General features: G+C 41.5%; 1 protein-coding gene across 2 annotated transcripts in view; it reads right to left on the reverse strand.

Moving 5' to 3' along the window:
• TXK (TXK tyrosine kinase) overlaps positions 1 to 13,900 on the reverse strand; it is a 64,132-nt gene that overhangs the window by 36,298 nt on the left and 13,934 nt on the right. Inside the window, exons 2-5 of one of the 2 annotated variants that reach the window (XM_077847943.1) lie at positions 9,707 to 9,761; positions 8,552 to 8,654; positions 7,496 to 7,701; positions 4,451 to 4,516 (exon numbers count right to left, since the gene is read on the reverse strand). In XM_077847943.1, coding sequence (XP_077704069.1) covers positions 4,451 to 4,516; positions 7,496 to 7,701; positions 8,552 to 8,654; positions 9,707 to 9,761 — 430 coding nt within the window. Of the gene's footprint in view, positions 1 to 4,450; positions 4,517 to 7,495; positions 7,702 to 8,551; positions 8,655 to 9,706; positions 9,978 to 13,900 lie in introns of those variants that run through there. The other variant, XM_077847944.1, reaches the window with a different exon arrangement.

The following is a 13,900-nucleotide window of genomic DNA, read 5'->3' on the forward strand; positions in this document are numbered from 1 at the left end:
AGATTGAGCCCCATGTGGGGTTCCGTGCTCGGCAGGGAACCTGCTTGAGATTCTCTCTATATACCCTTCCCCCTACTCATGCTCTCTCTCTCTCTCTCAAATAAATAAATAAAATATTTTTTTAAAAAAGAAGTTCAAAAAAAATAAAAATAAAAAAGAAGTTCACTTAAATTGTTTTTCTCTAAATGTTTCTCACCTGCACTCACACTGGTGTTAATTGTGTTGTTTCGTACTTATTTACTGTCATGATACATAATACAAGCAAATATATTAGTTTTGCCTAAATGTAAGTTAAAAATCCATCCATATGTGGATGCCATTAGAACGACTTCAAAGTAGTAAGAGGAGAACCAGAGACAAGTATATGATGAATTTAATATCCTTTAAAATAATGCAGAATTTCAACAGGCAGAAAAAAGAATAGAGGGATATGATATAGGAGAGATGGGAGCATGGTGTTTCAGAATTTCATCCGGATAAATCAGATAGTGAAAGAAGAATTTTGTGGGGTTTTTCAGTAGGTAAGGCTGCAACTCTTAGACCTAGACGACACTGATAGTAAAGCCCATACTGAATGATGTGGACAGAGGGCCTGGGGCGGGGCTGCTACTGGCGTATAAAACCATCCAGTATGTAAGGAGAGTACAAATGTCTTGTATACACGTGGGCCTCAGGTTCCCAGTCTGTCTTAGGATCAACAAGTAACAGTACCATGGCCTTGAGACTTCAACCGAGAAACCCTATTAGATCTAAAACAGTAAATCTGTGTCTCTTTAGTCATTTTCTAATCCTGAGAAGATGGAGTCAGTATAGACATAATACAATAAATCAGGCTCAGACTTCTGTAAAATTCAGCATAAGCAATATGTTTGATATTTAAAGTATTTTTTGGAATGCCTGGGTGGCTCTATCTGTTGAGCATCTGCCTTCAGCTCGGGTCCTGATCCCGGGGTGCTGGGATGGAGGCGTCAGGCTCCCTGTTTAGAGGGGTGTCTGCTTCTCCCTCCCCCTCTGCAACTCCCCCTGCTTGTGCACTCTCTCTCACTCTTTCTCTCAAAAAAAAATCTTTAAAAAAATAAAATATTATTTTAAGAGAATCTGACATATTAGGTTTTTGCCTCTGATTTTAAATGCATAGTTAATTTTAAACTTATAATTGGAAGTTTAAGGGAATTTGACTTTTAAAATATTTGTATGATTAAGAGAATTTGCTTACCACATTTAAGTTTAATTTATTAGATTTCCAGGATCACATGTGGACTTACAAAAGGCTATTGAAATTGTAAATTTGCCCTGCCAGGCATGTAAAATATTTAAACAGAAAATTGAATTCATTGAGTTTATTGATGCAAGTGAAATGTTTCAGGAAATTTAATTAACTGAGCTTATAAGTAGGACTGATTGTTTAAGGACACTGTCAAGTTTGAATTAAAGTGACTGTTCTTATTTTTTTAGGTTTATAAACAGACTATCAAGATTTGAAGACTTACTGAAAACCAGATTTTCATGTCGTAATGTTGATAATTTGGATATTAATTTAAAACCAAAGTAGCTGGGATGCCTGGCTCAGTAGTTGAGCACCTGCCTTCAGCTCAGGGTGTGATTCCGGGGTCTTGGGATCGAGTCTCCTCGGGCTCCCTGCATGGAGCCTGCTTCTCCCTCTGCCTATGTCTCTGCCTCTCTCTCTCTCTCTCTCTCTTTGTGTGTGTGTGTGTGTGTGTGTCTCATGAATAAATAAATAAAATATTTTTTAAAAATATAATAAAACCAAAGTAGCCATAAATATTTCCAAATATAAAGGTTCCCCTGAGTGGTCAGAAGCCTATGCTAGGACACAGGATTCCCTCCCCATTGACCCCCTGACTATCTCCTACTACCTTTAGGCCTCAAGTCACTTCCTCAGGTCTTCCCCATCCCAACATCCTCACCTCTGAGCCTTCCCCATTGATTTCTCCTAGTGTCCCATCCTGTTCCTTTATAATACCACAATTTAAAATTTTACATTTATTTGTGAATTTGAGGTTAATATTTAAAGTCTATTTCCCCATGAAGCAGAAAGTTCCATGAAAACACGGAGTGCTTCTATGCATTCCATGTTGTATCCCGAGTACCTAGAACAGCTAATACCTGGTACACCATAAGTGGACAAGAAATACAGACTGAACAGATGAAGTGACTTGGGCTGAAGTAACTATGAAATGTGGTACATCTGTAACAGCAGGAAAACTGGAAGTGCCCTTCCTGTTAGCTTCACAGTTCTAGAATGCATCAAATATTTACTACGTCCTATATGAGATGGGTATCATAGTTCCCAGTTTTCATATCATTTACAGGTTTGTAGATATTCGGTAATTTTGCCCAGAGCCCAATACTGGTCAATGGTGATATCAGAATTTGAAACCAGATTTCCCCCATTTCTAAGCCACATTCTAGTATTTCAGTGGAGGGCAGTAATTTCTACACAGTCATTAGAATGGTGCTTGGAACATAGAAGGGGTTGATATATTTTAGTGATTTATATTGATAATTGTTATATCTATATTTTAATGAACCCCTTTAAAAAGAAACAGAAATAAAAATTAATTTTCTCACCATTAGATAATTTTAAAAGATGACTTTTACAAACAGTCAAGAAAATGAGATGATTGTTCTAAATTCAGGGTAGTTTCATTCAAACTACCCAGTATCTACAGTATGAACAAGCTCTTAAGGGCAGACTACAAGCCTCATCTAAACTAAGGAAGTAGCAAGCAAATTAATTGATAATGAAAGGAAAGAAAGTCACATTGTTGATTAGTGAGCAGAGAAAGAGACAGAGACACAGGCAGAGGGAGAAGCAGACTCCCTACAGGGAGCCCGATGCGGGACTCGATCCCAGGACCCCGGGATCACGTCCTGAGCCGAAGGCAGACTCTCAACCACTGAGCCATCCGGGTGCCCCTTAATGGGAGATTTTCAAACCAAACTTCTCCAGACAGGCCTTCAGAGAGACCTATTGTGTTGTGCAGCTTCAGTTGGGGGCAGTGGTGAGCCCTCCAAGGGGTACGCTGAAGTCACAGTAGATAATCGCGAAACTTTTCTCAGGATGGTGTGTTTGGCCACAAGGGCCTTCGTCCTACTGAGTGGAGACTAGAATATGGGGGCAGCTGAGCTAAATGACTCAGGTCAAGAGAGGGGACATGACAAGCTGAGTGCAGGAGGAAAAAAGGGTACTGAGGAGAGAGCTTTGGGACAAGGTACAGAGTGGCTAATAGAGAGGCCTGGCAAAGTCATGTGGAGGTGTCATAGGTCCTGTAGTCATCCCTTTGCCCTCTTCAATAAAGTCTACATTATTCACCAATGCTTTTAAAGATTTATTTGAGAGAAAGAGAGGGCATGTGTGTGCATGTGAGCCGGGGGCAGAGGGGAGGGAGAGAACCCCAAGCCTACTCCCACTCAGGGCTCCATTGCACAACCTGTTAGATCATGACCTGAGCCAAAACCAAGAGTCAGGTGCTCAATGGCCTGAACCACGCAGGTGCCCCTCACCAACACTTTTAGAATTGGATTTGCTTTAGGGGAGGGATAGGCTGAGTCTGGCCACCAGGTGGGGCTTAAATTAGTGGCAAAGGCAGACAGACACCTCAGGGCTGGGAGGAAAGGGTTGGTTCTCATTCAATTGCTATTTGCAGCCTGGTTCTCTGAGAAGCACCTGTTTTAATGTTTCAACCCGCATCACCTACCTCCTCACGCTGGAAGCCCGTGCTAATTGCAAAGCAAGGACCTAAATTGGGGGAGGAGGCCCCCAAGTGCTCAAACAGCAAACCTGAATTTATAAGAGACTGGGCCCACTCCCAGCTTTGGCACTCTCTACATGCAAATTATCCTCACAACCTCAGTTTCTGATCAGCAGAATGAGGGGGCTAGAGGAGGCACTGCTAAGATCTCCATCTTCCAGACCTATCATTGTAACCAAAAATAGGTTTCTAAGCAGAACCTAAGCAGGGGATGCTGAAGTGAACACTCCAAAAGCTCCCCCAACTAACTACAATCATTAGCCTACTTCTCATCTTCAGCTATTTCTAAAACATTTCAAAATATGAGCCAAAATACAGTTGTGTGTCTCTATTTGCTACTCGTTAAAAAACTAAGGTCATTTTTGAAATAATTATTTCTCCATTTAGGACATAGAGTCAAACAAAAGCAAATGAGTGTTTTGTTTCCATGTGGCACTGTTAAACCAAAAAAAAAAAAAAAAGTGGTCATACAAAACAAAAACAAAAGGAAGTTTAAGAAAAAGAAGTTTCTGAATCAACCATCCAAAGGATCAAAGATCTCTTGAACTCAAGCAGCCAAATGTGTTACTTTCTTTTCCTTTTGTAGACCCATACCAGCTTCTATATACATCAGCTGCCCAAATGTACCTGATTTTCATAGATTAACCATAGAGCATATTTCGGAGGAGACTTACTCATATATTTCTAAATTGGTTAGTTTGTTTTCAGTGACATAGTTGCTGGGGATTAAGCCTTCATTCCTACAACAAAAGACAAAGCAAAAATCAAAATGCTTGGCACATTTGCGGCATCATCGTGACAACAATCCTTTTAAAACCCCAAGGACATAGGGGGGAAGCAAATTCGTTTCACTGATTTAATTGCTAAAAAAATAAATAAAATAAAAGAAGCAAAAGGGTTTTTCATTTCCATATTTAACCAGAATCTCTGTATGATAAATACTAAGATTCCAACTTACAATGGAAGTAATCTAGGATGTTTTGTGACGTCAAAATTTTTCAGAGAGGAAAGGTGGCACTTATGAGATCACAAAGGTGTCATAGTAACTGGATGAAAAAGCGCAGCAATTACAAAGACATCAACTTCATTCTTTGTAATTGCTGCAAATAGAATAGATACTTGAGTTTAGCCATGTCCCTGTTATAGCAATGCTGTACAGAAATACATGAACATGCTTTCCTGGGCACAGAGAGAAGTATTTCTCTAAGACAGATACCAAGCAGGGAAATTGCTGGGTCACTAAATATGTGCCTCCCCCAGGAGATGCAGCAAATTGCCACTGAAGGAAAATATATCAATTTACACACCTGTCAGTAGGGCAGGGGTTTCTCTTTTTCTATACCTTCACCAATGAAATTTGAAATTATAAAATAACAAAAAGATCTCCATGACATTATTTGAGAAATCCAAGCAAGTTTCGGGACAGTGCATAAATCATGGTAAGAATCAGGTAAGCTAAATCTGCAAACAATAACGTATATATCAATATGTGCATGAAAGCGCACTGAAGATTTTCCAGAAGGGTACTCACTCAGTAAGTGAGTAACGGTGCTTGGGTTTGGAGGCATTATTTATCATGGTTGCATATTATAAAAAATGATACTTATTAATTTTGAAATGAAAATTAATCAGTTTCTTTTTTTTTTAAGTCTGAGCAATACCAACATCCACCTGCAGGAGGACAAATTACATGGTCCTGAACTACTCATACCTCTTTGCCCACTCAACAGTCTCCATCATGTTAAGTCCAAACTAAAAACTGGTAAAAGAGACAAATCAGCAGGAAAATATAATTAAAGAAAGATATTTAATCTAGATCCTTCTAATACTTAGATACTTCTAATCTCCAAATCATCACAAAGAATAGAAATCAAATGCCAGCGTTCTCTCCCAGGCAGCCCAGATCTCCCTCAGGATTGTCTACCTCGGACTCCAGTCAGGTGCTACAATCTGTTGTCAACAATGACAATCTATTGCCCCTGACATGATGAAGTCTGTTTGCATCCCAAGGTATTCTTTTACCTTTGGCAAGGACTGCAATGTTTACCTCCAAAACTAGTTACTGCAGAAATACGAAAGTTAGCGAGATATTCTTTCTGTTCCCATCTTAGAACTTAACCAAAAAAAAAAAAGAAGAAGAAGAAGAAGAAGAAAAAGAAGAAGAAAAAGCCGAATACTCAAAGAAAGTATCAATCAGAAAAAAGAAAAAAAAAAAACCCTATATGGTAGAAATTTTTATCCCCAATTTACAAATAAAGAAGCAAAAACTCATTAAAAATAGAACTACCAGGGATCCCTGGGTGGCTCAGCGGTTTAGTGTCTGCCTTTGGGCATGATCCTGGAGTCCTGGGATCGAGTCCCTTATCGGGCTCCCTGCATGGAGCCTTCTTCTCCCTCTGCCTGTGTCTCTGCCTCTCTCTCTCTCTCTGTGTCTCTCATGAATAAATAAATAAAATCCTTTAAAAAAATAGAACTACCATATGATCCTGCAATTCCACTTCTGCTATTTATCTAAAGAAAATGAAAACACTAACTCAAAAAGATGTGTGCACTCCCCATGCTCATTGCAGCATTATTTATAGTAGCCAAGATATGGAAACAACTTGTGTCCATTGATGGATGAATGGATAAAAGATATATACATATATATTATATATATATATAATCAGAATATTAGTCCTAAAACAGGAGAAAATCTTGCTATTTGCAACAATATGGTGGACCTCAAGGGCATTATGCTAAGGGGAATAAAATCAGACAAGATAAAGGCAAATACCGTATGATCTCATATATGGAATCTTAAAATTTTTTAATTAAAAAAAAAATCCCAAGGGATCCCTGGGTGGCACAGCGGTTTGGCGCCTGCCTTTGGCCCAGGGCGTGATCTTGGAGACCCGGGATGGAATCCCACGTCGGGCTCCCGGTGCATGGAGCCTGCTTCTCCCTCTGCCTGTGTCTCTGCCTCTCTCTCTCTCTCTCTCTCTCTCTCTGTGTGTGTGTGACTGTCATAAATAAATAAAAAATTTAAAAAAAAAGAAATATAAACATTAAAAAAAAAAAATCCCAAGCTCAGAGATACAGAGCGCAGACTGGTGGTTGCCAGAGGCAGGGAGGGGAGGGTGGGTGAAATAGGTGAAGGGGGTCAAAGGTACAAAGTTTCAGATATAAAATAAGTCATGGGGATGTCATGGACCCCAGGGTGACTAGAGTCAATGACACTATATTGCATAATCAAACATTTCTAAGAGAGTAAATTGCAAAAGTTGTCATCACAAGAAAAACTTTTTGTGACTATGGGTAGTGATGGAAGTTGACTACACATATTGTGGTGATCGTTCCCTAATCTATATAAATAGCAAATGATGATGATGCATGCCTGAAACCAACATAATGTTACATGTAGGTTATACCTCAATTTAAAAAAAAAAAAAAGAAGGAAGGAAGGAAGGAAAACTCAGGGCAAGTGGCTTGCAGAAGGACACACCACAGCAAGTAAGGGCACTGAGATGTGAAGCCAGGTGGGTGCAGCTCTGTGACTGCTGAAATCAGGGTGCTGGGATGCTCTCACACATAGGAGGTGTGGGGACAGCTTCTCCTCTGTGCAGGGGGAGGGATGACAAACCGAGAGAAGTCGGGCCAAAAAAACAGATTTTATGCTTCAGGAGTCCTCAGAGGATAAAAGAAGGGGGATTTGGTGAGGACTGTGGCACCAGGCTTACCCCAAACGGTCTCTCGCCTTCCACCAGTGCGGGTTATACTTCTCCAGTATCAGGTACTCCTCTGCTCTCTTCAAAGCTAAATCACATGGCTCTCTGGGCACAAAATCATAGAGCGCCTTTACTTGGATCTTCTCTTCGGTGACCTCAGAGAGTGGGAGGGGAGGCAGAGGCTTGCGTTTGGATGGCTGCGTGTGGCCTCTGTTGGACTGCAAAAACCAAGGAGTGGTTTGTGGTACTGATGTTCTAGTAATCTGCACGAAAACAGACTAGGGACACAGTACATTTCCCTGCTGCCCCAATTCTCCCCTCACCCCACCCCGCCCCCCAGCTGCACCAAAGCAAAAACCAGAGTAGGATCAACATAGGAAATGACTACAAAACAGCTTTTAAATCCAGCAACACACTCATCATTTTGTATGTTTTCAAGATCGCAAATTGTCTTGCCAACATTGCGTTGCATTCTTTAAAAACATTTTTTTTTTAATTTAAAAAAATTTTTTTAAAAAGCTCTATGCTCAATATGGGGCTTGAACGCATGACCCTGAGATCAAGAGTCTCAGGTTCCACCGACGGAGCTAGCCAGGGGCCTCCTGGATGTTTTTTAAGCCACGATTCTTAAAATTTGATTTCCACTCCAAGAGTTTCACTTTGTTTTATGGGTTTTTCTCTCTTGAGAAAAGAAAAAGAGCCCTTCCCTTTCACAGGCTGCAAACTTGTGTTTGGGTTTATCGCGCTTCTTAAGAGCAATGTTGCCTCCAACACTGAACTGAAAATGAATCCTGGGTTCAAAGTGGCAGTAGCCAGAGTACATTTTCCCCCCATTCACTGTCTAGTTTCAAGTTCTGCCGAAACATCGCCCAGTTGGCTATTGTAACTGGTCTTTTTCTCTTGGGCTTTCCTCTAAGGCATTTATTCACGACGTGTTTATTAAGCACTTGTTACCTGCTGAGCAGGACACTAGATTCTGGGTTTGGCAGCAAACAGTACCCCGAGGAGGGCAGACCCTAAACACACAAGTCTCCTCTGTTCCTTCTCCCCCATCAAGACGATACTCACTCGCTTCTTACTTGGCAATTCCCTGAACCACAGCCTGCGATGCGGAGTGTATTTTTCTGAAAATTCTTCATCTTTGCTCAGGCTTATTTGTGTTCTTACTTGTCTGAGATTGAAAAACAACCATGTTACCAGCAATTATCTGAATTCAGGGTATCCACACATTCACCACATTGTCATGAATCTAGTCATGAAAGCTCCTGGTGTCTTTCTAACTTTTTTCTTACTCAGGAGACCTTCCATGGGCAACTTACCACCTGGAACTGCGTTTTCCTTATTGAGGAGCTAGAGGTGCTAAGAGCATGTGGAGTTGTTATGGGATAAAATTAGGAAAACATATGTCCCATGCCCACACCAAACCTGTTGCATATTGAAGTCATAAAATGATGATCATGATCATGGAAAACTCACTCGGCAGCATGCACAGCGTTGATCATTTTACATGCATGACCTCAAATGAGATATTTGATGGTATCCATTATTAGAAGGAGACATGGGGTCGCGATTAAGAACATAAGTTTGAATCTCTGTTCTACCATTTCAAAGTGTGGCCTAGGGGAAGCAATTAGAACCTCTCTAGGCCTCTATTCCCTTGTCTGTAAAATGGAGATTATAAAAACCATAGGTGTTTTTGAGACTTTGAGACTTACTTGAGCTCAAAAATGCAAATCTTTGAGCACAGTCTTACACAGAGGACACTCCCATTAAATGCTAGCTGTCCCTATTATCACAGTACATTGCATTTATTCTATACAATGGTTTGCTAGGTGTCGAAGTGCAAGAGACCCTGATCACCTGGGGGAGACAGTCAAATGAATAAGACAGGATTCTCACCCTTAAAGGGTAAAAATTATTGAGCAGAACACAGATAGACAAAGAGCACACACAAAATAATATATTAAATACAGACCCAAGCCACATGCTGGGGGAAGGCAATGGAAGGAGCAACTCATGCCAAAGGGATCCAGGATGGGTAGGGGAAGACTTACGAAATTTGACTTATGCCTTTAGATCAGTGGGCACTCGGCAGGGAGGACACGGGAGAGGGGTTTTCTGTGCAAAGGGAACAGGAGATCCAAAGAGACACGGAGACTCAATAGGCAATGAAGAAACTGGAGGAGTTGATTTCCAGGAAGTTGCCCTGGGAAGTAGACTTACCGCTTCTGCAAGGAACAACAGCAACAGCAACAGAAAATGGACTGGATGGTGTTATCTGAAAAGCAGATCATTGCGAGAGGCCTGTAAGTCCATGACATTGGCTAGATGAGGCTGGTGGTGCTACCCCAAAGGAGGAAATTCCCAAGGGAAATTCCCAAGGAGTGTTGGGAATTATGAAGCAGAGGCTAGGTCTTGACTCTGCCCTCCTTTACTCCAGTGGCAGATGAGAAACTGTCACAAAAGCAAAAAGAAGTTACTGGTACCCTGGCTGGTGTGGTTTCCCTTCGCAGACTCCTCTAGCCGGGTCTGGTTATGCATTTCCTCTGTCTGTGAATGGCAAGTGACCACTGTATTCGACTCTACCGTGATCACAGCTAATGTCAGCTAATAAATGTGCCAAAATATAGGATTCCGAAAGCAATGTTCTCCCGGGAAATCTGTTAGGGATTTTGAGTTAGGTCCGTCACATTTCTTTTAAAAAATATTTTTAAATATTTTGTGAGTTAATATGTTGTGTTCCTTAGGACCTGGATTTCCCAGTCAGCTCTTTCTCATAAAGACGGCTGACAATGACGCAGTAAGGACGCAGAGTAGGTTAGACACGAGTTCTGAGGTTAGACAGACCTAGCTTTGGATCCTCATGGTGCTGGTTACTATATCTGGGACGAGCCCCTTTACTTCTGTAAGTCTTTCTCTTCCTGCCTGCAAAAATAGGACAATCAGATCTAACCTCTTCTAAGAGAAGCCTGAGGGAGTAGAGGTTAATCTCTAACTTTGTGGGTTTGAGGAAGTTACTGAACTGTTCTGTGTTTAAGTTTCCTTGTCTGTAAAATGGGAATAATTGGATACTTAGCCCAAAAGGCTACTGGGTGGATTAACTGAATCAATTCTTGGAAAGCACCTAGAATGATGCCAGGTATAGGGAGGAAGGTAATCGAGAAGACCTGTTATTCGTCTAGGGTTGATGAGAAGATTAAATTTGACATCATTTCAAATGTCCCAGGAAAATAGAAGAGAGTTGCAAACAGAAGACGCGCAGTACAGTCTACTCCCAAGCATCTACCCTGTGCCCCCAGAACAGGGGACCAACGGAGTTTCATCAGCCGTCATGTCAGCACCCGGTGATGTACTGCCATCTGAAGCTTAGTGCATTAACCATTAGGATACTTTAAGTAAGGTTAAGGGGCCCCGGAGGGGCTCAGTGGTTGAGCGTCTGCTTCGGCTCAGGTCGTGACCCGGGGTCCTGGGGTCAAGTCCCAGGAGCCTGCTTCTCCCTCTGCCTGTGTCTCTGCCTCTCTCTCCATGTCTCTCATGAATAAATAAATAAATAATCTTAAAAAAAAAAAAAAGGTAAGGTAGGGAAGGAAATAAAGAGAAAAGAAGAGTACATAAAACATAGCTGCTACAATCCCCACATCTACAGCTGTCCCGAGTCCTAAGCTGGTGATCACAGATGCCTCTGTCACTATCCAGCCCATGTTCCCCTTCGCCTTTGCCAACAAAGGTAAAGAAGAAGGTGCTCTATCTGGTAGAATAATGTGCGTTCCTGTGGGATCCTTGTTTTTGGTCTTGTTTTCATGAGGCTTTTATAATTTTCCACTGGCCGGGACTATTTTGAATATTTGGAAATACAGCTGGTAAATTCTTGGAGCTCCAAAGTCCTCTTTGTCCTCTCTGTGAGGAACAAACCCAGTTCCTTCCCGGTAATCAGGATACTTATCCCAGCTGCACTGACCCCTTTCTGGTCCTATCAATTTAATGATACAAGGAATCCCAAAATGGCCAAAGGGCAGTCTCAACTTCCAGTATTCCCTAAGAAAGGGATCCTTCTCCAAACCCACCGAACCCAAGGTCACAGATAAAAAGATCAAGAGTATTCCAGTGGGTTATTAGATGAAGTGGTGAGGGGGCCACTCCTTAGTTCCCCAACTCACACACGCTGGCTACACATGTGCTGCTAGTTTAAGACATTTATTGCATCTGGGGGCACCTGGGTGGCTCAGTGGGTGATCCCAGAGTCCTGGGATCGAGTCCCACATCTGAGTCTCTGTTCAGTGGGAGCCTGCTTCTCCCTCTGCCTATGTCTCTGCCTCTCTCTCTGCCTCTCTCTGTGTGTCTCTCATAAAAAAAATGAGTAAATGAATGAATAAATAATAAAAATTTTTAAAAAGACATTTATTGCATCCTATAGAATACCACTCCAACAGTGCAAGATGTTACCTCCCAGATGTTATAGTAATAACCGGGCCTTTAGCAGACTCTCTGTCCTCTATCCTATTAAGCCAACTGCTTCTGAATTATGCAACATCATGGTTAAGAGTATTCAGAGAACCACCGAAGAACAAATGAAACTGAGAAAAGGCCAACAGAATGGATCCTTGAGTAGACTTCTGATTTTTATCTTCCCATTCTGTCCCCATTCCAAGGGTTTCAGCCATACCTCTCCCCGGATCTTGTCACAAATCCCCTAACCTTGTACTTTCCATGTTCTCAACTAGCAAACCAGCTTTTGTTTTTTTTTGCCATTGCCCATTAGTTGTCATAGATCAGTATCTCAGACTATCTTTTCCTAACGAAGTATAAACAAACTAAGGCATGTTTTGAAGTGCTGGGAAGATTTTATTTCAGCACCGTCTTCCAGGAGACCTATGAATGTGGCCTAGCACAATGGCTGTTTATTTCCCATTCACATGTGCTCAGGATGCAGATCTGTCTACACATCAGGCTTGTTGAGGAACTCCTCTTGCAGCCTCTCGTGTGAGTTGAAGAAGAAGCAGAAAGAACAGGTACTATGTGAAGATAAGTCACCTGCTCAAGAACTATCTTGAGCCCTCTGGATCTCCTGGGGCCCACTTTCAAATATACTGCTTCCCTATTGTAACAGATTACTGCTGTTCGTGGCTAATTTAATGGTTCATTGAATCAGATAACATTCTGTTTATGATAGGTGGTTTGAATCCCATAAATGTTTCATGATCCGTGGTTGACCATTCAGTCTTCACCAGTAGCAAGCCAGCAGCTACTTTTCTAATTAAAAATAATTGTCAGCACAGTGTCAAGGCATTACTCCTAATTCCTGGGGATTGTGCTATGATTTTCATCCTGAGACTTTACAGAAGCTCCACACAGCTAGCGTTTTGCCCTTCATTCCAGGCTGCGACCAATGATAATTCCAGTAATTGACAATTGAGTTATCTTCCACAACAATGAGGTTTCCTCTAAATATGACCAAATAAATCTGAGATCCAATTTTGACTCGTTTTCCTGGGGCCACTTCTGATGCCAATTACTGTATCAGTCAGGGTTCCAATATGACACGTGACATATTTAAATTAGAATAATTTTTAAAGGGTTCATACACAGAGGAACTAATAACAAAGGTGTCGATGGGGGTAAGGGAACCACAAAGGATTATAGGAAACTGGGTCTAACAGTAGTGGAATTGTCACCATCCCTCGGTCCAAAAAAGACCAGGAAAGTGAGAGAGAGTGAAGTAGATCCAAGACCTCTTTGATAGCAGCAATGATCTGTTGGTGAGGGACACAGCCAACTCAAGGCAGCCTCACCATAACTTCCTTCCAGGACTCCCCATTAGTGTAATCCAACCAGAAGCCAGGGCTTGGAAGCATATTGATCCAACCTTTCCAAATTAAGTTCTCCAGGTGGAGAAGAAGGAATACCAAGAGACTGGGCTCACTGAGCCATCTTGGAAGCTAGCCACATATTTAATCCCTGTGGATCATCTTTCCAGGGTAATAGGATAGAAAAGAATAAAGATACTTAACACTATAATAAGTGTATGTTAGCTCCATTTCCTTTCACAGAATTTGACCTTCCAAATCTAGATCCATGCATTAGTTACTTGCCTTTCTCTGATTTGGGCTACAGAAACAGTGGTGGTCCAGTGGTAAATGTCTCATTTCACCGTGGAGACATAGTTTCAGTGCAAGCCCAGATAAAGACTCATCTCTCCTCCCACTGCTTGCTTATCACTCACCCCTGACTTCATAACTTTCTCACTTCTTTTGCCTGCACCCAGAAATCACCCATTTTCTAAGGATCATTCCAAGGTTTCTAGACATGAAAATAAAAAAAATGACTGAGCTCCCCAAATCTGCATTATATTGTGTATTATTAGGTTTGGGGATTTCAACTGCTTCTGTCAGTTTTCTGGTAGTGTCTGCCAAATGGCCA

Source organism: Canis aureus, chromosome 14 (genome assembly GCF_053574225.1).
Source record: "Canis aureus isolate CA01 chromosome 14, VMU_Caureus_v.1.0, whole genome shotgun sequence".
NCBI classification, from domain to species: Eukaryota; Metazoa; Chordata; class Mammalia; order Carnivora; family Canidae; genus Canis; species Canis aureus.